The 27950-nt window shown below is 37.4% G+C and overlaps 1 protein-coding gene across 5 annotated transcripts; it reads left to right on the top strand.

The window, feature by feature from the left end:
• Positions 1 to 556: 556 nt before the first annotated feature.
• On the top strand, positions 557 to 27950 carry OCIAD1 (OCIA domain containing 1). Of its 5 annotated transcripts, none has more exons than XM_042936421.1 (9): positions 557 to 792; positions 2042 to 2104; positions 2510 to 2590; positions 11025 to 11078; positions 18053 to 18100; positions 19081 to 19216; positions 20237 to 20412; positions 24549 to 24701; positions 27404 to 27950. In XM_042936421.1, the coding sequence occupies exons 2-9, from the start codon at positions 2047 to 2049 to the stop codon at positions 27439 to 27441; spliced, it is 744 nt and encodes a 247-aa protein (XP_042792355.1). In that variant the 5' UTR covers positions 557 to 792; positions 2042 to 2046; the 3' UTR covers positions 27442 to 27950. The 5 variants fall into 5 exon arrangements, 4 of the variants coding, with proteins under 4 accessions (XP_042792355.1, XP_042792357.1, XP_042792354.1 ...); XM_042936420.1 differs by lacking the exon at positions 557 to 792 and adding an exon at positions 829 to 982; XM_042936422.1 differs by lacking the exon at positions 557 to 792 and adding an exon at positions 985 to 1004.

The raw sequence follows: 27950 nt of genomic DNA, 5'->3' as shown, positions 1-27950 counted from the left end.
GAGAACCGTTGGGTGCTTGTCTGCTTTCAGACGTGTTGCTTTAATCCTAACAACCCTATGAGATGGGTGTAATTTCCACTTTTCAGATGAGAAAAATCTGAGGCTCAAAGAGGTACTGTACCACGCCCCAGGTTCTAGAACTAGTCGGCAGCTGAGCTCAAAACACCAAGACACATAGCCAAGTACGCATGCTTAGTAATTACTTTCCACCACTTTCAAAGAATGAAATAAATTGTGTAAAGCCCCAAACCAGAGAAGTCCAAGAAAAATCGGTTATCTCAACTAGGGGATAAGAAGGTGTTCCTGAACTTTCCCGTCAGCCGGTCACCGGAAGATGACAGGTGCGTCACAGGAGCCTGAGGCCCAACGTCCCGCGGCAGTCAGGAAGGGGGCGGGGCGGGACTCCTGACCCGCAGTGGTGGCGCGCGCAGCCGCACTGTAGCTCGCGAGCGCCGCGGCCTGGGGGTGAAGGGAGGAGGGACTGGCAGAGGGGGCGGTGCCGACAGGCGCCCGCGCCGGCGTCCACTCCGAGGCAGCTAGCCTTTGGATGCCGCAGTGGGGGGGGGGGGTCTTGACGTCATTTCCTTCTGCAGGTCGCCAGTGCTTCCGGGTCGCGGTCATTTTGATCCCGTATTTGGGTGACTTCTTGGAGGCCAAGTTGCTGTCTGCTCCCCACCCCCCAACTCTGCTGCCGTGCAGCCCCGCGCGCCTTCCCCTCTCTTGGCCTTTCCAGGCCTTCTGCCCCCGATCGCCCGGACTCGCCGCGCCGTCGCTCGCCGCTGTCGTCAGGAGGTGGGTGAGGTGACGCAAAGAGCCCCCATGCCGCCCCAACCTGCCCACTCGCCACCTCCGCGCGGCCAGCCGCTATCCTGCACCTTCCGCCATTTTCCCGCCTACGAGGGTTGGCGGATCGCGCGTTGGCTCTCGGGCTTCGGAGTGCGGGTGCCCCGGGGAGGCGAGGGAGTGATTCGTGGTGACGAACGTGTGTACTGGGGTGTTGGCAGGTGCCAGACGTCGATATGGTGGTGGTGGGGGATGGAGTGCGGGAACCGACGTTAGGCCGACGAGGGTTCAGTTCAGGGGTCTTTTGGGGGATTAAGAGGTTAAAATTGTGTTGTCAGCCGTGTCTCTAGGGTTTCTAGGTAGTATGCAGTTACAGGAAATCAGGTTTCACTTTTAACTTAATTGTTGTTGCAGGATGGAAGTAGTCTGTTTAGCAGACTTCATGTATCCTTTTTTTCCTAGCCAAGGGATTGACATGTAGGTTTACCGAGTGAGTGAAATATGCAAGGGCCTCAGTTGCTATCCTAATCAAAATGCCATTTCCCATTTTTATGTAAATGGTTTTTAAGATGGAATATTCATCCTGTGTGAGCACTTTATCAAATACGCAGTTATCGAATCTGTTTGTCTTTTAAGTCTTGAGGCATGGGTTAAAAAAAAAAAAAACAGTAAATAAAAATATATATGTTCTTGAAATGTTTGCCCAGGGAGCGAGAAAAGTTTGGAGAATACAGAATTTTCTGTTAGCTTTTAACCCTACGGAGAAGGGTGTGACGTCTTTGTTATTCAGTTTTTGTGGAGTAGTGCCTTGTGGGAGAGGTGGTATCTTCCCCGATGACTATTTCATTTTTTAAAAATGGAATCCCAGAAATGACTTTTGAGATTTTTTTCCTCTTCTATGTCTGGAAGGTTTAAAACATAGGATAATGTGAAATAACCAGCTTCAGGAGGAAAAATGTGTCTTTTATCGATATCCTTTTATATCTTAATTTGAGGTAATCTGTTGATAAATATTTATAAAGGTCCTATTGTTCTTTTTTTCAATTAAGGGACCTAAGATGAATAATCAGTTCCAAATTAGTTAATAGGTCTGTGACTTTTTTATTTAGGTGACTATTTTTATTACATCAAGTACTTCAGATGTAGTAGTGTTTAGTAAATATTTGTTTCTTGATTGCCATGTAGACTAGTGATTTTACTATCTTAATTTATTTTGATATATCTCATCATTTCTAATACTTAACTGTTTTTGATGCAGGAAAGATGAATGGGAGGGCTGATTTTCGAGAGCCGAATGCAGAAGTTCCAAGACCAATTCCCCGTAATTATCAATATTAAATGTTTGTATTTAGAAGCACTTTCCATGTAGAAAAGCTCCCTGCCTTGAATAATAGCAACTGGACTGGCTGCTTGAGTGTGTGACCAGTGCAGTCACACACACTTGGTTGAATGATGTGTTGCCATTTGAAGTTCTTAATAATTTGAACAGTGGTTCCATATTTTCATTTTGCACTGGACCACCACATTATGTAGCTAGTCCTGATTAGTAGATAATAGCACTAACTCCTGTTTGAAGGCACAGTTTTTGTTAAAAGTTTACAAGCCAGTTGTTTCATTACTTCATTTAAAAAAAAGAGTGTTTTGTTAATGTCCAGACTAAATTAAATTTTTAGGCTTAGCTTTTCCATGAGCACTTTAACGTTTGCCAATTTTCCTTGGTACAAAGACATAGGGGCTGATTACATTCCAACCGAGGAAGAAAGAAGAGTCTTCGCAGAGTGCAATGATGAAAGCTTCTGGTTCAGATGTAAGTTAAATTTTCTAATCAATAAAATGTGACCTTTTTAAAAAAAAAAAAAAACCTTTTTTGTAATCTTTATTTTTTTTGAGAGAGAGAGAGAGAGAGCGCACGATCAAGTGGGGGAAGAACAGAGAGAGAGGGAGACACAGAATCCAAAGCAGGCTCCAGGCTCCAAGAGGTCAGCACAGAGCCCGACATGGGCTCAAACTCACAAACCGTCAGATCATGACCTGAGGTGAAGTTGGATGCTTAACTGACTGAGCCACCCAGGCGCCCCATGACCTTTTTATTAATGTTTATTTATTTTGAGAGAGAATGCGTGTGCACACACGAGTGTAGGGGGCAGAGAGAGAATTCCAAGCCCTTCTGTGCTGCCAGTGTAGAGCCAGGCGCCAGGCTCAATCTCATGAACCTGGAACCGAAATCAAGAGTTGGACACTTAACCAACTGAGCCACCTGGGCGACCCCAAAATTTGACTTTTAGTACCTGAAATTATTTTGACTTCATATGGAAAAAATTGGCATGCTTTTGGTATGGTATGATTATTGCTAAAAGAGGTTGATTAAGGAAAATGAATTGTGTATGTTTAAAGTAATAATGTTTAGAAAGTTTATTCAAAACTATGAGTTAATTCTGTTGGTGACAATAATAGCTAGCATTTACTGAGTGTACACGGATTATATAAAAACAACCCAGTAAGATTGATAACTATTACCCTCACCTTACAGATGAAGAAATTAAGATTTAGAGATGTTAAATGAATTACCCAGCGTTACACAGCTGATCAGTTGTTATGTCTGGACTTGAAGCCAGGTCTGTCTGAGACAGAAGCTTGGGATTTTAACTCTTAAGATTCCTAACTTACATGATAAAACCTAGTCAGTTTCCACTTTATCATTCTGAAATGCTGTCACACTACTAGTGGATTTTTGACTAGAGACCTTTTACGTGAGGATTTTGTTTTTTAAATACAGGGATTATACGGGGCGCCTGGGTGGCTTAGTCCGTTGGGTGGCGACTTTGGCTCAGGTCATGATGTCATGGTTTGTGGGTTCGAGCCCCGTGTCGGGCTCTGTGCTGACAGCTCAGAGCCTGGAGCCTGCTTCCGGTTCTGTCTCCCTCCCTCTCTGCCCCTCCCCTACTTCAGTACTCTCTCTCTCTGTCTCTTTCTCAAATACAAACATTAAAAAAAATAATTAATTAATAAATAAATAAATGAATAAATAAATACAGGGATTATGTTGAAAGCGACAAAACAGAATCTTACTTTGGAACAGAATCCTAGAGTTGCTTCATCTGGTCACTGAAGTCCTTTCAGATAAAGTAATTCTACCAAAAAAGTAGAAGGGAATTTTAGAAAGGGAGGTAACTTAAATAATTAAAGAAGATGTATATTTTCACCAGTTGGCCTGGCATTTAAATTTTATGAGACCTAGTCTTTGTCCTAAAGTAGTTTTTTTTGTTGTAATTGAGACAATGATAGCACATGAAACACTTAGGGAAAGATTAAGTACATGATGACTGTAGGAATTTTAAAAAATGACTGTAGGAATTTTAAAAAGGGATGAATTAATTGGAGTTGATTTAACTAAAAAAGGCCTTAGTAAACAAATGAGTCTTAACAACTAATAGGACTTGAGGTAAATGAAGAAGAATGTTGGAGGAACATTTAGATGAAAGGAATAGTGAACAAAGGCAGAGTCTACAATAACTTGATCTCTATTGGAGACTTGAGGTTGAACTGATTGGAATAGAGATCTTTTGCTGGGGATAGAAAATGAACATAATACCAAGAAGTTAGATTTGGTTCATTATATTCTTTCGGTTTTAGGGCCAAGGGGTTGGTTTGTAAGTTTTTTTAAATTATTTTTTTATTTAATTTATGTTTTTAGTTTACATCCAAGTTAGTTAGCATACAGTGCAACAATGATTTCAGGAGCAGGTTCCTTAATGCCCCTTACCCATTTAGCCCATCCCCCTCCCACAACCAGTAACCCTCCAGTAACCCTCTGTTTGTTCTCCATATTTAAGAGTCATCTTATGTTTTGTTCCCCTCCCTGTTTTTATATTATTTTTGCTTCTCTTCCCTTATGTTCATCTGGTTTGTAAATTTTTAAAAGGAAGATTAGGTACCAGGGTTGCAGGACAGGTTAGAAGGATAAGTTGTACTTTGTGAAATCTGTTACGAGCTTTTGAAATTGTATCAGACGTACGGTCAGTGAGGAGATGTCATTGATTGTGGTGTCATTTGGACTAGGGCAGGTGGGATGGCATTGGAAGATTTTTAAAGTTTATTTATTTATTTTGAGAGAGAGAGAGGGAGAATCCCAAGCAGTCTGCACTGTCAGCTTGGAGCCTGATGTGGGGCTCGAACTCCCAAACTGTGAGATCATGACAAGTCGAAATCAGTAGTTGATGACCAAGCCACCCAGGTGCCCCCTGGAAGATTTTTTTTAAAGGATACATAACATAGTTTTTAAACAAACTGACAATAGGGTGTATTAACTTCAGATGTCCAAATAGGAGACCAACTAATGATGGCATTACTGATTAAAAAGTAGTTTGAGAGAGTTCCTGTTGGAAGGAGGAAACAAATTTAGTTGCACTTTGATTTCCTGCTGTAACATTTGATTGTGGAAGATCTGTAAGCAACTAGAGAGAAACAAAGGAGTATGTGAGAAATTAGGGTTTGAGGTGTGTTATATTAGTGAATTCAAGGAATTAAGTATAGAAATAAAAGAGTAAAACTGATAATAGTACCTGTCATGTAGTTAATATGTAGGAATGGTAGAATACATGATCAATTTGGGTAGTACCCATGGGTAAGGGAACAAGTGGTGGTAAAAGAATTAACAAAGACCAAGAAGATAATAGGAGCTCTCATATAATCTTGTGCCTTTTATCTTCAGTCTAATATTCAGAGACTTACAGAGCTTTCAAGCTAGAAAGAACCTGAGTAAGAGTTAGATGATGGTGCATCTGCAGATGAGAAGAATTGTTTTAGATTCATTGTCATCATGGATCAAAGACTTGTAAAAGGTTTTCACGGCTCATAGTTTGGGAATAATTTCTCTGGGAACATAATTGTACTCTGGCAACATATATTTTATCTTTGTAGATTGCATAGAGTAGATAAAGTGATCTGTTTTCAAGTCTGTTGTTGACACAGAATTAAGGAAAAGACCAGTCTGGTACATGGGGGTTTGAGATCATTGTAATGTTAGGCTCATGGCCACATGGCTACTACGGTGTCTGGATAGATTTCTGGATGATAAATTCATGTTCCTGTACAAGTTTAACATTCTAAATAGCTCTGACAGCATTATGCTGAAAGTATTGAAGACCAGTGATCAATAGGCAGAGTACTCATATATGCCTGGCTGTTAAAAGTAGGGCATGTAGTGTATGAATAATAGAAGCCTCAGTAATTAATTCTGTGTATTAAAACAGATTAATCACAGGGTGCCTGGCCAGCTCTGTTGGTAGATAGAACATGTGACTCTTGATCTCAGGGTTTTGAGTTTGAGCCCCATGTTGGGTGTAGAGACTACTGAAAAATAAAATCTTAAAAAAAAACAACACAGTAATCACAAGTTAGAAAGCATGTAATAAGGAGAGGCTAAAACCCAGCTCGTTAGTTATATACCATATATGAGTTACTGGGAAATTACTGAATAATTTATATGAGTACATTAATAATGATTATTTTTAAAACAGAGATAGGCTAGGTGTTGCATATTGTAATAACATCAAATATAGAAAACAGAACCTTGGCTATAGCCACAGATGATAGGCAATTCAGTGTACAATTACCAGGAGGACTAACAGTCATGCATCAGGGAGTTTTGTACATTAACATTTGTATCTGCATATAAGGACGTGTGTGTTTAACATATGTTAAATATGCAATATGTGATGTTGTTAACATATAAATGAATTCATGGAACCCATGTTACACACCCATCCTCTTATGTCCAGTGATTTTTAAAAAAAGGTGTGATGAAAATAGGAATGGGTAGAAAAAGTACTTACTAAGGTAATTTTTACATAATTTTTAGATCAATTAAATATATTCATCTTGGTTTAAAATTAGACTTGGTCTAGGGGTCATTTTAAAGTATAGCTGTGAAGGGATCTTACTTCTAGTTGCTTGACATTGTGGCCCTATGCACTAACAAAAAAATGGCTATACCCCTGCCCAAACATACAGGTAATGAAAGAATATACATAAGAGGGTCAGTTTAGTGTGTATTACATGTTACAGTAGTTCTAAGTCTCTGGTATTATTGAAAAGATGTATGAATTCATACTGGTTTTATGCATCATTTATGGATTTTGTGGATCATATACATGTGTTCTACTGGTTTTTTAATGAAACAGTATAGTGAATGATGAGTATAGACTTTGGTCCCTTGTCTGGATCCAAATCCCAGCCCCATCACTTATTTATTAGCTATGAGATTTTGGGCAAGTACCTGATGCCTGTATGCATCAGTTTCCTTATCTGTGAAATGGGGATATCAACTCATTTCATGGGATTATTATGGGGATTAATTCAATTTATTTTGTAGGTGTTTTCTTTATTAAATGGTTAATGCTACTGTGATTAATGAAATAAAAGGTTCAGTTGGATACTATTATGAATTTAGTGTGGCATTTTGCTATTGTAAGAGGAGAATAGTTTAAGGAATTTTAGGAGTCCTTGTATTGGATATGGTTGGGACTGTGGTCATAATGCAAAATAGCTTTCAGTCAGCAGTATTCTTCATTTGCCAAAAGAAACAGATTATTATTATTTTTCAATGTTTAATTTTGAGAGAGAAAGCATATGTACAAGGGAGGGTCAGAGAGAAAGGGGGACAGAGGATCCGAAGCTGGCTCTGTGCTGACGGCAGCTGACAGCAGTAAGCCTGATGGGAGGCTCCAGCTCACAAACCTTGTGAGTTCATGACCTGAGCCAGTCAAGACTTTGAACTGACTGAGCCACCCAGGTGCCACTTGACACAATAGAGCAAATAGAGCAAATAGAGTTGCGGGAGTTGAGGGAACCATAGCCTGAGGGCCAGATCTTGAAATAGGAGTCATGTACCGCAGTGGAATAAGGCCATGGACCAGGGAGCCAAGAGACTTGGGTTTTAGTTTCAGCTCTACCACAAACTACCTATCTGTGTTGCTCTGGGCACATGACTTACTCTTTCTGAGTATCCCTTTACTCCAGTTAAAGACTAGAAATCTCTGAAGTCTGTTTCAGTTTACCGTTCCCTTTTACTGTGACAGAATACGTGAATTAGACCTTAATTCTTTTTTTTTTTAATTTTTTGAATTATTTTTGAGAGAGAGAGAGACACTGAGCGTGAGTGGGGGAGGGGCAGAGAGCGTGAGACATAGAGTCCAAAGCAGGCTCCAGGCTCCGAGCTGTCAGCACAGAGCCCAATGTGGGGCTCAAATTTGTGAACCACAAGATCATGACCTGGGCCAAAGTCGGATGCTAAACCAACTGAGCCCCCTAGGTGCCCCTCTTTTTTTTTTTTTTTTTTTAAGTTTATTTATTTTGAGAGAGGGAGAGTGTGAGTTTGCACTAGCAGGGGAGGGACAGAGAGAGAGGGAGAGAGAATCCCAAGCAGCTTCCAAGCTGCCATTGCAGAGCCCAACATGGGGCTTGATCTCACCAATGATGTGAAATCGAGTCAGACTCTTAACCCACTGAGCCACACAGGCGCTCCAGAGAGACCTTAGTTCTAAACCATTATCCTTTATAACATTAAAAGAAGTTAAGAGATTTATGCAAAGACATAGTGGTGAATGGCAAAACTAGTACTAGAATCTTTTGTTTTTGTTTTTTTTTTAACGTTTATTTAGTTTTGAGAGAGAGAGAGCACAAGATGGGGAGGGGCAGAGAGAGAATGAGACACAATCCTAAGCAGGCTCCAGGCTCTGAGCTGTTAGCACAGAGTCCATCGCGGGGCTTGAACTCACAAAGTGTGGGAACATGACCTGAACCGAAGTTGGACGCTTAGCCGACTAAGCCACCCAGGCGCCCCAGTACTAGAATCTTCTTAACCAAACTTACTCTTTGCATTATACCATGTTGGCCTAAGGACAGTGAAATGGGGATAGCATTGTCCTTTGTAGAGACGGCCAACTGACTCAACACTTTTTATTCTTGTATGATTCTTGAATCCTTCATGTTGCAATTCTTGAATCAAGCTGAAGGAAAAGAATGATTACAAATTGTACTGATGCTATAATTAAAACGGACTTATCTTTCAAAAAACTTTAAATGAAAATACCTGAAGGTATTTTAATGAATCTTAAAGCATTTTTCTAGCAAAGGTGAAATCCATTTGTAAGTAGTAGACTAGGGATTCAAACCTTAGGGTTCCTGCAGATTGTTTTTGATGGCAAAGCTAATGCCCTCTTCTAACTTTATGGATTTTAATCATGCAATCTCTAATAATTTGAACATCTTAATTACCTTAGTTCTTAAATTGTTCATGTATTCCAGATCAGAGTTGAACAAACCATAGCCTAAAAGGGCCAAATCTGTTTTTGTATGGCTCTGGGCTGAGAATAGTTTTTATGTGTTTAGTTTTAAATAGTTGAAAAAAAAGAAAAGAATATTTTGTTACCTGTGAAAATTACATGAAATTTATGTTTTTGCATCCATAAATAATGTTTTAGTGGACTACATCTGTGTTCATTTGTTTACTATTGTCTTGGTGCTTTTGCTTTAAAAGTTGAGTAGATGGGACAGAGAGACCTGGGACCCACAAAACCTAAAATATTTACCTCTAGCTCTTTACAGAATGTTTCCCAGCCCCTGATCTGGAACTGTGCTATTCAAGGTAGCAGCCACATGTAGCTATTTAAATTTAAAATAACAGAAAGGATACAAGGCAAAATCAACAAAAGGAATGGAATATGGGGTGAACTCCAGAGGAGACCAGGGGTTTTTACTGAGGGCTGGTCACACACACACCCCCTCAGTCTAGAAGGTACCAAAATTCCAGAGTCTCATAAGGAAAGCAAGTGTATTTGCATTAGCAGTTTAGGTGCAGTGAGCCACTTACCATTCAGGTAAAGTTTTATATCACTCACAGGGAACTGTTCACCAGTTAGATTCCCACGTATCAGCAGCCAAGGACCTTATAAGGAGGTCTTCTTAAGAGTATCAGTCTCAGGGCGCCTGGGTGGCTCCCGTTGGTTAAGTGTCCGACTGCTCACGTCATGATCTCAAGGTTCATGAGTTCCAGCCCCACATGTGGCTCTGTGCTGACCACTTGGAGCCTGGAGCCTGCTTCAGTTTCTGTGTCTCCCTTGCTGCCCCTCCCCAGCTCACACTGTGTCTCTCTCTCAAAAATCAATAAAACATAAACATTTTTTTAATAAATACATAAATGAAAAAGGATAGTCTCAGGGTTCCTATTTTAAACCTTCTCCGCACACTAACTGGAAAACATGGATACAGGCTATTCCCATCATCACAGAAAATTCTGTTGGGTAGTGCTGGTGTTGAAAACAGTGATTTTTAAATTATGAGCTCCTTTGAGATTCTAATGGGGAGCTTTGGATTTTTCAGTCTGGATTCATACGCGTATATATACATATATAGATACTTCTTTTTTAATGTAGTTGACACTAATATTTTGTAATATATAATATTTCATGTAGTTTCAAGGAATTCACTGGTTTAGAAGAAAAAATATTAGTATTTAAAAATCTATGCTTGTTCTTGCCCCAGTCACAGTACAATTGTAGACAAATAACATTTTGTGTTTTGGTTCATGCAGCGTACTTTAGAACTTGAAAGATTGAGGTCTGGTATGAGAGACAGACTATTAGAATCTGGAACCTGCCATTGAAGTAGCTGTATGGCCTTGAGCAAATTACTTAACATGTCTAAGCTTCAGTTTCCATATCTTTAAAAGGTGGTAATAAAAAGTACTGTACCTTACAGAGATAGTGAAAAGTAAGTGAGAAAATGTACGTAAGGCACTTAGCACGGTCCATGGAGTTGAGTAATTATTCAGTAGTGGCTCTTATTTGTAATAATACTTCTTGCCTCTCGTTAATGTATTCCTCCTTACCGAATGCAGAGTTTTTAGTCACTATTTACTGTGTTGTCTTAATTGATACTAATGAATGGTTCTTTTAAAGCCAGATCTAAATGGTTCTTGAATTAGGTTCTTTTAAAGCCAAATCTAGATGGTTCTTGAATTATATTGTTTGATGTTTTGTAATATTTTCTTAAACTTAAAATGTTTCTTTTATGTTTTTATTGACTATGTATAATACAACTTTTAAAAATGGAAAAACCTTTTTTAAAGATCTTAATTGTGCAACATACTTCCTAGATGGTTTTACTGATACACATTTTTCCTAATGAACTCAGACAAAATCTGTTTTGTTGATGTTGACAAGTTCTTTTTTCTCTTCTAGCTGTGCCTTTGGCTGCAACAAGTATGTTGATTACTCAAGGATTAATTAGTAAAGGTAAATATTTAAACTTCAAATTTACTTAGCATTTTGGAGATCATTATGTTTTTTAAAATGTTATTTTCCTCATTTTTAGATAAAGTGTAATGTATTAAACATGATCACTGATACACTTCTCAGGAGAGTTATGTCTCTGTGGACCCACAGACTCAGATGTCTTGATTTGAAAATTTGATGTCTTCCTTTGCTGTAGCAACATTAACAATCTACAAGAGCGAAAAGTAACTAAAAACCTGAAGAAGGTTTGCAAACAGCTAGAGAGACAAACCTGGTCTGGGAAAGGCCATCGACATCACTGTCACCTAGGATCTTGTTAGAAATGCAAATTCAGGGGCGCCTGGGTGGCTCATTCGGTTGAGTGTTCAACTTTAGCTCAGGTCATGATCTTGCAGTCTGTGAGTTTGAGCCCCGCATCGGGCTGTGTGCTGACAGCTCAGAGCCTGGAGCCTGCTTCAGATTCTCTGTCTCCCTCTGCCTCTACCCCTGCCCTGCTTGTGCTCTGTATCTCTCTCTCTCAAAAAATAAACAGACATAAAAAAAAAATTTTTTTTAAAGAAATGCAAGTTCATGGGCCCTATCCCAGACCTCCTTAATCAGAATCTCAAGGTAGGGCCCAGGTATCTGTGTTTTAACAAACTTCAGGTGATTCTCCTACACTCTCTTAAAGATCAGTGGCTCCTTGAACCAGAGCTTTGTCTTAGAGTATGGAGAGGTGGGGGGACACTTTTTGTCCCAGATTCTCTTGGCGTGAATATTATGGTGCATTCATGTGTGGGTTTTGAGTGTAATTTTTAAGTCTTTCAGTATCCACATGTTAAAATTAAATGGTTATTACATTTATTTTGTGAACTATATGTCCTTGGAATGAGGTGTTCCGGAACAGGGTAGAAACTCTTGGAGCTTTTGAGCCTCGGTACAGTAGGAGACTGGAGAGCTTGAAGGTTAAGGCAGAAGTGGTAGTGGTTAGGAGAATCAGATTATACCTCCTCATTTAGACAGACCTTCTAGCTTTAACAATAAAATCTCACCTCTGCTGTTTCGTTTGTTTTTGTTTGCACCTGCTTGGCTTGGTATATGTGCTGCTGAAGCCAGCACCCTGCTTGACTTAGAAATGCCTTGCTCCTACACATAACGAATGATACAGCTAACTGAAGCAGCAATTCCCTTGTTTTAGTTGCAGATATTTCATGATAGAACTGCTTCTGGGTACGGTGAATCCCACTGAAACTGTTAGAACCTCTAACTTAGGAGGCACATTGTTCTTACAGCTAAAATCTTCCTGGATTCTTAGTCACCATTTGGTGATTAATTATTTGACTTGTCATCAGTGGCAGTTTGTGCCTCTGTGGTTTCATTTGCAAAAGTCATACCATAATCAAGAGAATATATTGTTTCAGAATCTGCCTCTGTAATTGTCCTTAATGTCTGAGCCTGGAGCCTTACAGTAGAATTCCATTATCCATTTTTTAGAAAGATTGAATTGCTGAAAATGATTTAACTTAGTTTATGGAATAATGTTTATTATATAATATGTGTTATAACTGTTAGTTTGTTGTTACTCTTAGGGTTTTGATAATTTGGAATAAAAAATATAAAAAACAACATTGAATGATACATTACTCAGGTAACTTTCCCAGGATTAAGACGTTTTATTATCGTTGTATTAAAGATTTGTTTTGGGTGCAGTATTCTAATAAAAAAGTCAGTCTCAAAAAAAGAGATTGAAGGGTGCCCGGGTGGCTCAGTCGATTGAGTGCCCAACTTCCACTCCAGTCATGATCTCACAGTTCATGAGTTCGAGCCCCATGTTGGGCTCTCTGCTGTCAGCACAGAGCTTGCCTCAGATCCTCATCTCCCTGTCTCTCTGCACCTCCCCTCCTTGTGCTCGCTCTCTCTCAAAAATAAACATTAATAAATAAATTATTTAAAAGAAAAGAAAGAAATTGGAAAAGACTTTAGGAAAAGAATCCAAAATCCATCAAGACATTTTGCATTTAAACAAAATGCCTAACGTTTTGTATATGCTTTCATCCACAGTGTCATACTCTACGTGGTCTTAGCTGCTCCATCACTACTCATTCTCTTTCTATGAAAACATTTAAACATGTCCAGGTCTGTTTTAACGTGAGAACACGAAAAAGAAAAACCTTTCCTCCTGTCCCTTTCCAACTCTTCCCAGCTGTCTTGCATTTGAAGCCAGACTTCATGAAGGAGCACTTCACTTTTAACTTCTTTCAACCCGTTGCATTTGTGTCAAAAAATTCTGCATATGTTCCAACATTTACCAAAACTTTTAAGTTTATTTATTTTGGAAGAGAGAGAGAATCCCAAGCTGCCTCCATGCTGTCAGCACAGAGCCCAGCGTGGGGCCCAGTCCAAGAGCCGAGAGATCATGACCTGAGCCAAAATCAAGAGTTGGACACTTAACCGACCGAGCCACCCAGGTGCCCCTGACATTTACCAAAACTTTGAACCGTTACCAATACAACCTCCTTGTTACTTAAATTCCATGGGCAGTTTCTCTTCTTGTTGGTTATATGACTTTAACCAGTCTTTGAAACATTCTCTCCCCTAGGCTTCTATGACAGCATATTCTGATTTTTCCCCTGCCTGTGGCACCTCCTCCATTTTTTCATGGTTTTTGGGTGTCTGATCTATACTATATACTGTTTTCAGTAGCTAGCACTAAAAGACCAAAATCTATGACCTGTTGGTACTTAATATTCTAGTGTGGGTTTTCATCCTCCACCTGTGTTCTTCAGAATTCTGCTTTGACTTTCAGTCTTCAGTCCGTATATACACTGTTAACCCAGTAATAACTGGGCTTCAGAGACCATGTATTGCTCTAAATCCCCATGATTATCCCTAGCCTAGACACCTGCTCCAGAACCATATTCTGCGTATCTTTACACAGATGGCCCTCCTCACAGGTTCCTTACGCTGACATGTTGCATCCCAAACTGAGTTCATTCCCCCCCCCCCCCTCCCCCAAACCAGTTTCTCTGTTTTCTCCATGTTTGAATGGTATCACTCTTCAGGACACTGAGACATTATCCTTAACTTCTACTTCTTATTTGCCTTGTGGAATAAATGTCCATTCTAGTCCAGCTCTTAAATATCTCTGTGAACTGTTCACCTCCATCTGCACAGCCGCTATAATTAATGCCACCATCTGTTGTCAAGAGTGTTGAATTAACCTTCGACAAGTCTATTTGCCTCTATTCCTGCTACTTCCCTTTAGGAAACAGACTGTCTCTGGCATTGACCACTGGGCACGGTGCACGTAGTAGATACTCAGATATTTGAGTGGGTAAATAAGACCACGCTGTATTGCCTTCATTCTCTCTCTAGACTGTAAAAACTCTGTGAGGTGGCAAAGAGAGCATCTTGTTCATTGTTCTGTTCCTACTTCCTAGTACATAGTGTCTGTTGTAAGCGGTATGTAACTGGTGACAGAATGAAGGAACAACTCTTTTGTATGAAAGTGGGTATTGTTACCATCTTCCTTTTTCTCCTTATCTCACTTGTGTAACTGAGGCTGATAGCATAATTTAGTTCTGTTTTTATACTTTGTATATGTGAAATTATACAAGTACTCTTTTGTACACTTTTTTTCAGTGTTATGAGATTCATTCAGTGGTATATCGGAACTGGCTTATACCACCTCCAGAGAGCTGGTTGTTAAATTTTCAAGAACTTGGCAAGCCAATTTTTAAACTATTGATAGCTGACATTGGTCATGGTGCAATTATTTATTCCACGGCAGCTGATCATTACAAATCAGGACTGGTTATTTGGAGAGCTGGTTTTCCAGCACATCGCTAGATTCACCCACATTGTTGCATATAATTGTAGATTATATATTCTTGTTGCCAGGTAGTTTTCTGCTGTGTAAATACACCACAGCAGCTTATCCATCTTGTACAGTGGCAGTTGGGTAGTTCACAGTTTTGACTATCACAAATAGTTCTCTTATGAATACAGACAGCATCTCTTGGTAGACATTTTGCTGGGTCGTAGATTATGTATATATTTAGCTTTGGTAGATAACTGCCAAACTTTCTAGATTGTTTAGACCTATTTACACTCTCAGGCCAGTTTATTAGTAGAGTTTTATTTGTGTCACATTACCACCAACACTTCCTATTTCCAGAATTCTGGCCATTGTGGTGAGTGAATAGTGATACTGATTGCATTGTGGTTTTAATTTGCATCTCTGATGACAAATGAAGTTGAGGACCTTTTCTTTTGTTTATAGCTCACTTGAATATATTCTTTTTTTGTGAAGTATCTGTTCAAGTCTATTGTCCATTTTTCCATTGCGTTCTCTTTTTCTGTTGGTTTTGTGAGAGTTCTCTGTATGTTCTGAAAGTGAGTCTTTTGTCAGATACATGTATTGTGATATTATTTTTTTCCCACTGATTAACTAGTTCTCAATATGATCGAGTCTAATTTATCATATTTTTTTATGATGAGGGTTTTTTGTGCTCTGAGATCTTTGTCTATTAAAAGGACATGAAGAGGGCCGCCTGGGTGGCTTGGTCGGTTAAGTGACTTCGGCTCAGGTCATGATCTCACGGTCCGTGAGTTCGAGCCCCGCGTCAGACTCTGTGCTGACAGCACAGAGCCTGGAGCCTGTTTCAGATTCTGTGTCTCCCTCTCTCTCTGCTCCTCCCCTTGTTCATGCTCTGTCTCTCTCTGTCTCAAAAATAAATAAACGTTAAAATAAATAAATAAATAAATAAATAAAGGACATGAAGAATCTCATGCTTTTTTTCTATAAGCTTTATTTTTTTCCCCACTTAAATTTTCAAGTATCTGGAATTGTTTTTGAATACAGGCATATCTTGTTTTATTGTGCTTTGCTTTATGGCACTTCACAGATTTTACACTCTTTACAAATCTCTAAGGTTTGTGGCAACCCTGCTCTGAGCAAGTCTTAGCACCATTTTTTCAACAGCATTTGCTCACTTTGTGTCTCTGACATTTTGGCAGTTCTCACAATATTTCAGATGTTCTCCTTATTGTATTTGTTGTAGTGATCTGTGATCAGTGATTACAACTCTAAAAGCTCAGACGATGGTTAGCATTTCTTAGCAATAAAGTATTTTATTTTTTAGACATAATGCTGTTGTACACTTACGATTACAGGGGCGCCTGGGTGTCTCAGTTGGTTGAGTGTTTGACTTCAGGTCAGGTCATGATCTCTCGGTTTTTGAGTTCGAGCTCCGCGTTGGGCTCTCTGCTGACAGCTGAGAGCCTAGAGCCTGTTTCAGAGTCTGTGTCTCCCCCTCTTTCTGCCCCTCCCCCATTCATGCTGTCTCTCTCAAAAATAAATAAAACATTAAAAAAAGATTACAGTAAAGCATAAATGTTTTTATATGCACTGGGAAACAAAAAAAAAATCATTTGACTTGCTTTTTTGCTTTTCTCGCTTTATCATGGTGCTCTTGAACGGAACCTTCAGTATTTCTGAGGTATGCCTATGTTGTATGAGGTGGGATCAAGGTACATTTTACCCCCTTATGTATATGAAGGTGACTCAGCACCATATTTTGAAAGAACGGTCTTTTTCACTGCGTGCAGTGTTGCCTTTTTCATAAGTGACTATGTGTGGCCTGTTTCTGGACTGTCTTCTGGTTTTGGTCGGTTTATCTGTTCTTGCGCTTAGGACAGTCTTAATTGCTCTAGCTTTATCATAGATCTCGATATTTGTTGGTAGTCCGTTTTCCAGTTTTTTGTTGTTTTTCAATATTGCCTTGTTCTTGTATTTCCACATGATTTTTAGAATAAGTTTTTCAACTTCTGGGAACACTGTCTTTGATTTTTAATCGGGATTGCATTGAATTCATTATGGAGAATTGCCATATTTACAATATTTAGTCTTTCATTTCATGGACATGGTATGTTCCTCCCTGTAGCTTTCATTTCTGTCCGTAAGTTTTGTAGTTTGCAGCATACAAATCTTTGAAATTTTCATTAGATTACTCCTGGATCTTTGATTGTTTTTGTATCTTTCAAAAAGTGTGGTTCGTTTGTTTGTCTTTAGTATATAGAAATGATACATATATTTTTTTGTGTATTGACTTTGTTTCAAGTGATCTTGCTAATAAATTCACCTGTGCTAATAGATTATAGAGTCATTTGGATTTCATTTTTCTCTTAATGTTGGATTTACTTGGTTTTCTCTCTCTTTTAAAAAAAGGTTTATTTAATTTTGAGAGCGAGAACTAGTGGGGGAGAGGCAGAGTGAGGAGACAGAATCCCAGGCAGGCTCTGTCTGCACTGTCAATGCAGAGCCAGATGCAGGGCTTGAACTCAAAAACTGAGATCCTGATCTGGGCTGAATGAGTCCAGCGCTTAACGGACTGAGCACCGAGGCGCTTTGGTTTTCTGTTTTAAGTAGTTATAGTTTTTTTTTTTTTTTTAAACGTTTATTTATTTTTGAGACAGAGCATGAATGGGGGAGGGTCAGAGAGAGGGAGACACAGAATCTGAAACAGGCTCCAGGCTCTGTGCTGTCAACACAGAGCCCGACGCGGGGCTCGAACTCACAGACCGTGAGATCATGACCTGAGCCGAAGTCGGCCACTTAACCGACTGAGCCACCCAGGCGCCTGGTAGTTATAGTCTTAGACCTCTCTGGGGTTATGGAGAGAGCTAATGTTGTCAGGTAGTATTTGAAGGTAGTCCATACTGATCTTTCCTTTTATCTTTGTGGGTTGCCCAAAGCTGCTGAGAAATAGATCTGTCTTTATACTGCAATTCCAAATTTATTATTTTGTCTCACATTAGAAGAGATGAAGATTATGATTCACAGCAATAGTTTGCTTATTTGTGTCATTTTCTTACATTTAGCATAAACATTGGCATAAACCTTTTTATTTTAATAGAAAGTGAAATATTCTAATTGTGTAAATGTGTCTATCTCCAATAGTGTTACTCAGGAATATCTACCCTTTTATCTTCAGGAATCCTTTCAAGTCACCCCAGATATGGGTCCATCCCTAAACTTCTATGTAAGTATGAACAATCCTAGTTTTCCTTTCTAAATAAAATAAGTAGTTTTTACCAAATGTTTTGTCTCATCTAACTTCTAGCCATTATTTGGTGTATTTGTTTTGACTAGTTTGTTTAAGCTTTTCATTAAACAGACTGACTACCTGGGCATTAAGAATCACAAGTTACTAATAGGAGGAATTTTTTTCTTTATAATATAATAAAACTATTCCTCTTAAGTGATGTGTAAGGAGACAGTATTTTAAAATAAATTCTCTTGGTTTATGAGGAAAGAAAGTTGTCAAGTAGCGATGAACCAAAGTAAAGTGTCTTAAAATTAAGTCCAACTTTTAAAAATCTCTTTACATTTTAAAGCGTAAGCAAGCATAATTTACTTACATACTATAGTATGGTTTATAGGAAAGAAGCTAATAAATTGCTTTAAAAAAGAGCACCTGTGGCTTTTCTATGAATCTTCCCAGGTTAGCCTCTCTTTTATAGTGGAAATAAACACATAATGATGGCAACACTAGCCATGTTTAGGTATCACTTCATAATTCATTATTTTAAGGGGTTTGTTGCACCTAATTTTAAAAACAGTCTTATGAAATTAGCAGGTCAAATGGTAGCATTCCCATTTTACAGGAAAAGAAATGGCCTAAAATCCTTCTGATTAGGCTAGAACTCTGCTTTAATTCCACATTTCCGTTATACTTTTACCACGTCTTTCCTGTCTATATTAATAATTAGTAAAGTAGAATTTATATATCTTAAAGCAACTTTATTTTGGATTATTTTGTGAAAGTGAATTATATCTACAGACTCTGTTTGCTCTCAGGCTGATATAATGGTACTTGTACCATTATTTCAAGAAATCTCAGTCTTCCCGTACCAACGACCTCTATTCAGGATCACATTTCTTAACAAGTTTCCTTTTAGGAAAGATTTTTATCTAAATGGACACATTGAGTCACATTTTTTGTTTGTTTTTACAAATAAGTTGCTTGTATCATGGGATATTTTGCTGGAAAGCTTTCTTACGTGAAAACTTGCCAAGAGAAGTTCAAGAATCTTGAGAATTCCCCTCTTGGAGAAGCTTTACGCTCAGGACAAGCACGGCGATCTTCACCATCTGGGTAGGCCAAACTCTGATTTTTATTAAAGGTTTTTAATTTTAGCTAAAAAAAATTGTAATTGGATATTGCCATAATTGAGGGCATGAAACATTGCCTAACCTGAAGGACCATTGGAAACTTGCCATTTTCCAGCAAGCTAAAACTGTTTCTGTTTTACTTGGAGTAAAATTTGTCTGCTTTTGTTTTTATTTGTGTTTTTTTAAATTTTATTTATTTATTTGAGTAAACTCTACACTCAACATGGGGCTTGAACTTATGACCCCAAGATCAAGAGTCTCATGGCTTTACCAACTAAGCCAGCCAGGCACCCCTACCTTTGTTTTAAATAGAGAGTTGCATCCTATCGGGAATGCTAATCCCAGAATAAAGGATTTTAATTTGGCAAACACTTTTGATTACTATATTTTGGACTTTTCTTTTGAATTCCCAAATTTCATCAGTCCCATCTCTTAATCCTTCTGTTGTTATGTATGTACGTTCTCCAAATTTTTGTTTTAATTATGTTAGTATAAATAAATGAATCCTGTCCATCTGGATAGGTAGATCAATAATGTAATTAAGTAGATTTAATAGATAAATTGTTATAAATGATAAAGTCCATGAATGCTAGTAATCCTTACGTATCTGCCTTAGCTAAATAGTGTTTATGGCCTGCTAGCTATGGAAGTAACTTCCCAATTAATGTGGGAACTGGACATACTGGACATATTTCTGATTCGAAGTACTTTTTTTCTAAGAACTTTAAACACATTAAAAATGATCTCTGAAGCTTAGGGATTAGAAAATTGGCTAATACACTTTTCTTCTATATTAAGAATGACATTTTTAAGTTGTATAAATGGGTCAGAACATATTTTTAAGGTTTTTGTGGTGGAGAGAAAGACTTCATTTTGCTATCATAAATGACCATGTTAAAATTAGACGATTCCTTTAGAAAATAAGATAACTAGTTTTTATATGTTGACACACTTCTTAGGGTGTAGACAGTAACTTGTGTTTCTTATACAATATGAATTACAGGCACTATTCTCAGAAGTCAAAATATGACTCAAATGTGAGTGGTCATTCATCTTTTGTGACATCTCCAGCAGCAGACAACATAGAAAAAGACATGCTTCCTCATTATGAGCCAATTCCATTCAGTGCTTCTATGAATGAATCTACTCCCACTGGTATTACTGATCATATTGCCCAAGGTAGAAACTTCTCTTGAAATGAATTTCAACATTTTATGGTCCAACGTATGTATAAACTTTATTTGATCACCTTTTCTGCTGGATATCACCTGTATGTTCCACCACCACCCTAAACTCAGCATGTTTGTTGTGCATTTGTTTCTTCCTTCATTCTACGTTTCGTGACGTCCAGTAGATGTCAGGCGCTCAGCTAGGTATGGAAGAAGTATAGATGAATAAGACGTGGTCCTTGTCCCTGAGAAATTCTCTTAGACTGTTAGAAGATACAGAAATATAAGGAAAAATTACTAATGTGTCCCCATTAATTGAAAATACTAACAAACTTGAGTGATCTAGCAAAGAAGAAGTGCTAAATTGGACCTCAGGGAGGCTTCAAAGAAGTTATACTTGTTAGGCTGGTCTTAAAGGCTTTCAGCTTTTTTGTCTATAATGTGAGAAAAATAATAATTACCTGCCTTACAGAACTGTTGTCAAGTGAGAAAATCCATGTGAAAATGCTTTGTGAAGTTTGTGTAAATACTAGCTTTGAAGATCACAGAATGTAAGTGAAACACCATCAACTTTGGATTAAGGCCTGGATTTGAATGATTGACATTGGCTAGCTATGTGACTTTAGGCAAGTAACTAATTTGTGATTCCTTCAGTTTCTTGATCTCCCGAATGGAGATAATAATACCTCTCTTAAAGAGCTTTTGGAATCAGATGAAATAATCAGAGGTAATGCCTGGCAAGTAATGGGCTCTCAGCAGACATTCATTTCCTTCCTTCGTTCTTTCAATCTAGTTTGCGGTGAAGAGTAAAGAATTAGAAAGTACAGGTTTGCAATTCCTTATCTAAAATCCTAAAATCCAAAAAATTCTAACAACCACAAAGCTTTATTTTTAAAAATTTTTGTTGTTTATTTATTTTTTTAACACGGGGCTTTAACTCTCGACCTTGAGATCAAGAGTAACATGTTCTATGAACTGAGCCAGTCAGGCGCCCCTACAAAGCTTTTTTAGTAATTAAACTGATGATAAAATCTGACTTAATTCGTTTCAGACACTGACCTACACTGACATAAGTCTATTTGTAATCTTTATCTTAAATGTGATTTTCCTGCATTTTGTTGTAGAAATATAAATGTTTGTTTATGCATTGCTGCTTCAAATCACTGAATGGATGGATAGTAAGCAATATAAGGGCCATATACTATGACATTTTTCTAAAATCTGAGAAATTGAATTTTGAAAAGTTTCTGACTATGAAGGTTTGGATAAGGGATTGTGGATAGAATGTTCTTTGAAAACGCTTCCTTTGATGCAAATACCATAAGCCAGTAACTGTAAGGAACAAATAAGGTTAAAGGAACATTTGAGCTTTTGTTGTTTAAGCTGGGACAGATTTGGGTCCATGTTTTAAGTTAAAGGGAGAGAGGGGAAACAGTGGGAAGGGAGAAGTTGATTATAAGTCAAGGTTCCAGAGGTTGTAGAAGGGGTTCTAGGTAGGTCAGAATATAAAGTAGCCACTAAATACATGTAGCTATTAAATAAAATTAAATCAAAATGCAAATTCAATTCCTCAGTTGCTTTGTAAGCATTTTAGTTCAGTAGCCACACGTGCTAGTGGCTGCTTTGTTGGAATGTGCAGATACAGAACATTCTGATCATTTCAGAGAATTACATTGGCCAGCATTGCTTTAGAGCAGGATGGGGTGGGGGTGGTGAGTATTAATTAACCTTTCGGAAAAGAAGAGACAGGAGAGAATGGAAGTTACAGTAATTAAAGACATTCGTAAGTGGGTGGAAGTTGTCGAGAGCCTTGACTTTCTTTTTTTTTTTTTTCCTGAATGGTTGGAAACAAAGACCTCCCAATTAGAAAGGGAAGAAGGCTGGCAGATTAGGAGAGAGTGGTTAGTTATTATTTTATCTTCAGAGGCAGCTGTTCTATTTCTTACTGCATCTCTCATTTTGCCAGACTCTCAAGTCCGAATCCATTCTACTTGGATTCTAGCCGTGCATCACCTCTTCCATTGTAATGATTTTCATCTTTCCTTCCATTTGCATTAGAAAATTCCATTCCATGTTACATAATTCCTTTTCCAAATAAATGCAAACAGACAAAATGCCCTTTGGTATCTGCCTAAGGACTACAGCAAAGCCCATATTTCAGTATATTTTATGTCCTCCAGAACAGCCGTCTCTCCATCCACTGCTCTGCTTTCTCAGCCCCTTCTCTAAATCAGGATTGCCACTCTTCGACTTCTCTCCACAGGGGCCAGTCGTGGCCTCCTGCTTTGCCCCAGGTGCTGTCCTCCCTTACCAGGACACTCTCCCCTTTTGTTTAAGTCCTGCCTGCCCTATTTCGTTCTGCTTTCTCTTACCAGAAATTGAGAATTATTAATCTTTCAAAGTAGAAAGCACTCCTTCGTAGCTGTAAGGAGACTTATCATAGGTAGTTTATTACAGTTAGATTTAAATCAGTGCTGTTTTATATTTTATTCCTTCCAGCTCTTTATAACCTTCCCAAAGTAGTAAATCGTGGTCGCTACACAATGCAGAATATTTTCATTGGGCTTTTGTAAGTGGAAAAAATTCTCCCTAATCTTCTGATTTATGTTCCATCGTTTGCCACAATTTCAGAACAAAGAAATATTTTCTTTTTGGTGAGAAAAAGTATTAGACCTGGAAGGAACTTTAGAGATAGATAGATCATCTAGTCAAACTTGCATATTTCACAATGAGAAAAACTAAGATTCAGAGAAGCTTAGTGATTTGCCCAAGGACATTCAGTGCTTGTTAGCTAAGTGGGAATGAGAATTGTGGGTTCCTAACTAATAATCTAGTACACAGTTTCCTTCACAATTTAAAAAATACCACTTACGGTGAAGGGAAATTAATAACTACTCATTACCAATGAAATGTAAGTGCTTTTAAAATCCAATATAAGTTTATAATATTTTTATTTGCATTCTTTTTTAGCAAAAATTTAGTTTTCAAGAATGGTATATAGTATTAAGACTAGTTAGAAATTTAAAGCCTTTTTGCTTTGTATCAATGCAGTATACTTTGTAGCAAAATAAAAGGTTATGGTTGAAAACATTTAATGTGTAGTTATGTTGATTTGAAAATTCTGATTATTTACTGGGATCTTCCTCTGGAGTTCTAAAATTCCACTTAGATAAAAACTTCTTTTTAAAAAATTATTTTAATTAATATGATTATGTTAATAAAATGATACACCCAATTTGTGTGTAAAATTTTGAAAGATACTATTTTTGGGGTGGTGTGTAAGACTTTTGTAAGTTAAGTAGTTGTTGACTGAATGTCATGTTGGCATTGGTTAATTTCTTTTAAAGTGTTTATATGGCTTTCCTTGCCGGTTATACATTTTGTAAACTATGTTTAATATTTGTTCCTGTCATCTAATATTAGGAGTAACCACTTCCTGATTTTTGCGTCAGTTTTTGACTCTTTAATGATATGTATTCCTACCTTGACTCTCCTTGGGAGAAAGAATAAATGCTGGTTCCCCGGCCAAAATTATCACTGCCGCTTTTTTCTGCCATAGTATTGCATCCGTTAGATCTGAGAAAAATGATCCATGCTGTCATTAAAGTCTGTATTTTATACTTCTCAGTATGTATTTTCAAGTGTTTCTGTTTAAGTATAAAGATGGTAAATTTTTTTTTTTTTAATAGTTATAGTTATTTGCATATAGGCTCTGGTTATAGGAACATTTAACTATACCAAGTAAAATGTATACTATGTCATAGGTTTTGTTCATTTGTCACTGGTATGCTATATTTCTTTTTAATTATATAAAAAGTGTGAATAATTTTCTAGTTTAAAAACTAGCATTTTCGTGAATATGAATTTTGCTGGCATATATTACGATATCCATTCTTCTGGCCCTGGTTACTTTTTAATTTTTTTATGTGGATTTTAAATTTTAGAAATAAAAGCTTAACAGTGTACGAGAAAGTCAATTTTAGTTTTGTAATGATCTTGGGAAAAATTTGGGATGGTGGTAATAATTTGAGCCTTTATTTTACTTTATTCTGTTTTTATTGTAGGTAAGAAGCATTTCTAAAGTGTAGTTGCTTTGGATTTATTCAAATCCTTTTATCGCCATTTATTAACTCTTTGTTGTTTTAGGACCTGATCCCAACCCTGAAGAAAGTCCTAAAAGAAAAAATATTACATATGAGGAATTAAGGAATAAGAACAGAGAGTCATATGAAGTAACTTTAACACATAAGACTGACCCCTCAGTCAGGCCTATGCAGGAAAGAATGCCAAAAAAAGAAGGTATGATAGTTTAGTATGAATCACTTTACTCTTTAGGATTGGAAACTATAGCATTAGTTTAAAATATTAATTATACAAATATGTGATTTAACTCCTCAAGCAATTAACAAAATAACCTTTTTTTAAAAAAAAGAATAGCTATCAGTTAACAATTTTTCCTTTTCTAAGGTGTTCCAGAGACCATTTGTGTTAGAAAATAATGAAGTCCAGATGGTAGTATGACTTAAGACAATGAGACTAGTTTTAACACATTGTAGAAATTATAAATCCATTTGAATGTTTTCTCTTATCAGAAGTCACCTTGGGGCTTGATAATGTTTCTTAAATGATGCATCTGTTGCATAAAACCGTATCTGGTGACTTGAAGTTGATAATGGGCTGTAATGCCACTTTTAGCAGAAGTGGAGAATCATGATTGAGTAGTGAAATTGATTTTCTTATATGTTTTGTGAAATTGGAATGAGAGTTATTTGCCTTACAAACCAGCTTTTAGGGCACTTCCAAAAGAGGAGTTTGACCTTTTGTTTCCAATAGTACTTTTACTTTATAATTACAAATTTAAAGATCACAGTTTGTTTTAATTCCTTTTGGAACTGCTGTACATTACCCAAAGTAAATTTTCTGGCACAGAAGTTTACCCCTAATGGAAGAAGGCATTTTGAATTGGGGTTTGTACCTGTTTCAATGTTAGAGTTTCATGATGTCTTTCTTGAGGAATTTTAGAGGGTATGTCAGTTGTTTCAAGGTTTTCTATTTACTACTGTAAAAAAGGGAAGGAAGGAAGGAAGGAGGTCCCTGGTACCTTCTTGAGAGTCATACACCACAAAGAACGCAAAAATACATAAAAATCTTTTGTATTTTTTATAATGATCTTTTAGAACCAATTTTTAAAAATTTTTTAAATTGTTTATTATTTTTGAGAGAGAGAGCATGAGTGGGGAAGGGGCAGAGAGAGAGGGAGACACAGAATCCGAAGCAAGCTCCAGGCTCTGAGCTGTCAGCACAGAGCCCGACGCGTGGCTCAAACTCACCAGCTGTGAGATCATGACCTGAGCCAAAGTTGGATGTTTAACGGACTGAGCCACCCAGGCGCCCCTTAGAACCAATTTTATTTCTAATTAGTAGCAGTCGCTTCATTTAGAATTCTGTTTTCCTAACAATGTTGGATAATATTACTGTCATGTTATTAGTGTAAAAAAACCCAGCTTTCAAATATATTTGTAATAAGAAATACTTGTTGATGTTTATCATTAAAGAAGCTTTAGCATAAACATTATGCATTCAAGTGGCCATTACTCTGTAATATGTAAAGACTTATTGGTACTTTAATTTGAGGATTTAGACTGTAAGCTCCACGAGGGCAGGCAGTAGCATTTCTCTCATTTCTGTGATCTTTTTCTGCACAACGTAGTACCATGTCCTGATGTTTCAGATATGGAGTGTTGTGGTTGGGGCTTAGTAATAAAGGTTAACAAAATAGATCTTTGGCATTTGCTGGATTCTGACATTTGTGGTTTTGACTGAATGGTCGTGAAGTTCTGTCACATGACACTAATATGAAACAGTTTTTTTCTTTGTAAAAAGAAAGCTGTGTGTGTGTGTGTGTTTGTATGCTTTATATACAGAATTTAAAAGAAAACAGTTTTGAAATAGTTTGGGTGATTTTTATAGAATGTTCTGTTTTAGAGTCTAGACAGAAAATTTGACATTGACCGAGACATCACTGGTCAGAAAATGTCACCTAAAATATGTTTGTTGACATTCACCTAAATCAGAAATTAAGACTGAGAAATTTCAGAAACAGAAGCTTATTATCAATCAGTTGTCAGGGCAGTGATAGCATCACATTATCATATAGCTTCTAGAAGACTACCTTATACTCAATGAGGATATGAAGCTTAGGGGAAAAGTCAAAATATGAGGGGAGAAAACCCTATCATATCTTCTTATAATAATGAAATAGTTTTAAACAGACTCCCCAAAAGAATCTTGGGGAAATGGTCCCTAGTCCATACTTTGACAACGTCTCCTTTACATTGTTATGAATACTAGAAGAGCTGTAATCCATCGATGAACCCTACATAGAAGAGAGGCTAAAAGTAAGAGAAGACAGAGGAGCTTGTTTCAAAATGTAATTTCACGTAAGATGTAGGACTGGGGAAACTTTTTCCTTCTTGTATAGTATTACAGCTCATGGGAGAAAAGAATGAATTAACCACAACCTGAAGACTTGATCATTTCTGTTACTATATGTTTTGTGAAAAACAAAATTCAAATGTTTGTTATTATATTTTATTTCCTGGTAACTTTTTGGTGTGTGCTATAATATACACCACACTTAGTATGGCAAACTTGTAAAGGCACGCATGCTTTGGACCTAAACAGACTTGTGTTCTGACTTCTGTTCTATTTGCTTTACTAGGCTTGTACCTTGGGCAAGTTACTAATCTGTTTTCTCGCCCTTAAAATGGGGGCTGTGTTTACAATAAGGTTGTTATGAGAATCAAATATTTATGTCAAGTTCTTGATAGAGTGCACCATTATTTGTGTCTGAACTTCAATTTGCAAAAGTCTGGCTAGCCCCTTTCTGTCATGTGCATTTATTCAAAATGAGAAACACTTTTTAGTATAATAGCAAACTTAAATAGTATCTTTTACTTATTACTGTTTGGAATCATCAATTATTTGTGCTTTTTTCCTAGTCAAAGTAAACAAATATGGAGATACTTGGGATGAGTGAAAAATTGCATCATTGGACCTACTGAAGGAGTTTTCAATATCCAGCCTCATCTAGGTGGTCATGAGTATCTGCATGCTTTGAGCTCAGCAGCAGTCTTCATAAACACATTTAAAACTAGAACCTGGGTTCTTGTGGTTTGGCTTATTAAAATGATGTTTAAAACACAGATTTTAATGTGAATGTTGTATGGCTGTATTCACCTTGAGGAACTATATGAATGATGGTGTCATACCGTGGTCACATGCAGTTTGTGAAATTGTTTTAAGTGACAGGATAAGGATACTCTTCTAAAACTGTAAAGAGTCTGTAATTCTCTAGGATCAGCATATATGAAAATAAATGATAGCTGCATGTTGATTTGGGGTGGGTGGCGGGGGGGAGCAAGCATAATTTTAAGTGTTAAGCTTTACATCCAAAAAATTATTAAAAAGCCTTTCTCCGGTGTTTGCTGTATTTACTTATTAATGTGTATGGTAAATAAAATATAAAGGAACATGCATCTTCATTGA

Source organism: Panthera leo, chromosome B1 (genome assembly GCF_018350215.1).
Source record: "Panthera leo isolate Ple1 chromosome B1, P.leo_Ple1_pat1.1, whole genome shotgun sequence".
In the NCBI taxonomy this organism is placed as follows: domain Eukaryota; kingdom Metazoa; phylum Chordata; class Mammalia; order Carnivora; family Felidae; genus Panthera; species Panthera leo.
The sequence above is the reverse complement of the archived record's forward strand: the minus strand, read 5'-3'. Positions and strand labels throughout refer to the sequence as shown.

What these genes read in the sequence shown, in the direction of transcription:
- OCIAD1 (XM_042936421.1), top strand. Translation starts at nt 2,047, where the DNA reads ATGAATGGGAGGGCTGATTTTCGAGAGCCGAATGCAGAAGTTCCAAGA. An exon ending in GTCCATCCCTAAACTTCTAT is followed by an intron (nt 18,101 to 19,080) that starts GTAAGTATGAAC and finishes TTTACAAATAAG; the next exon opens with TTGCTTGTATCATGGGATAT. An exon ending in AAGAATGCCAAAAAAAGAAG is followed by an intron (nt 24,702 to 27,403) that starts GTATGATAGTTT and finishes CTTTTTTCCTAG; the next exon opens with TCAAAGTAAACAAATATGGA.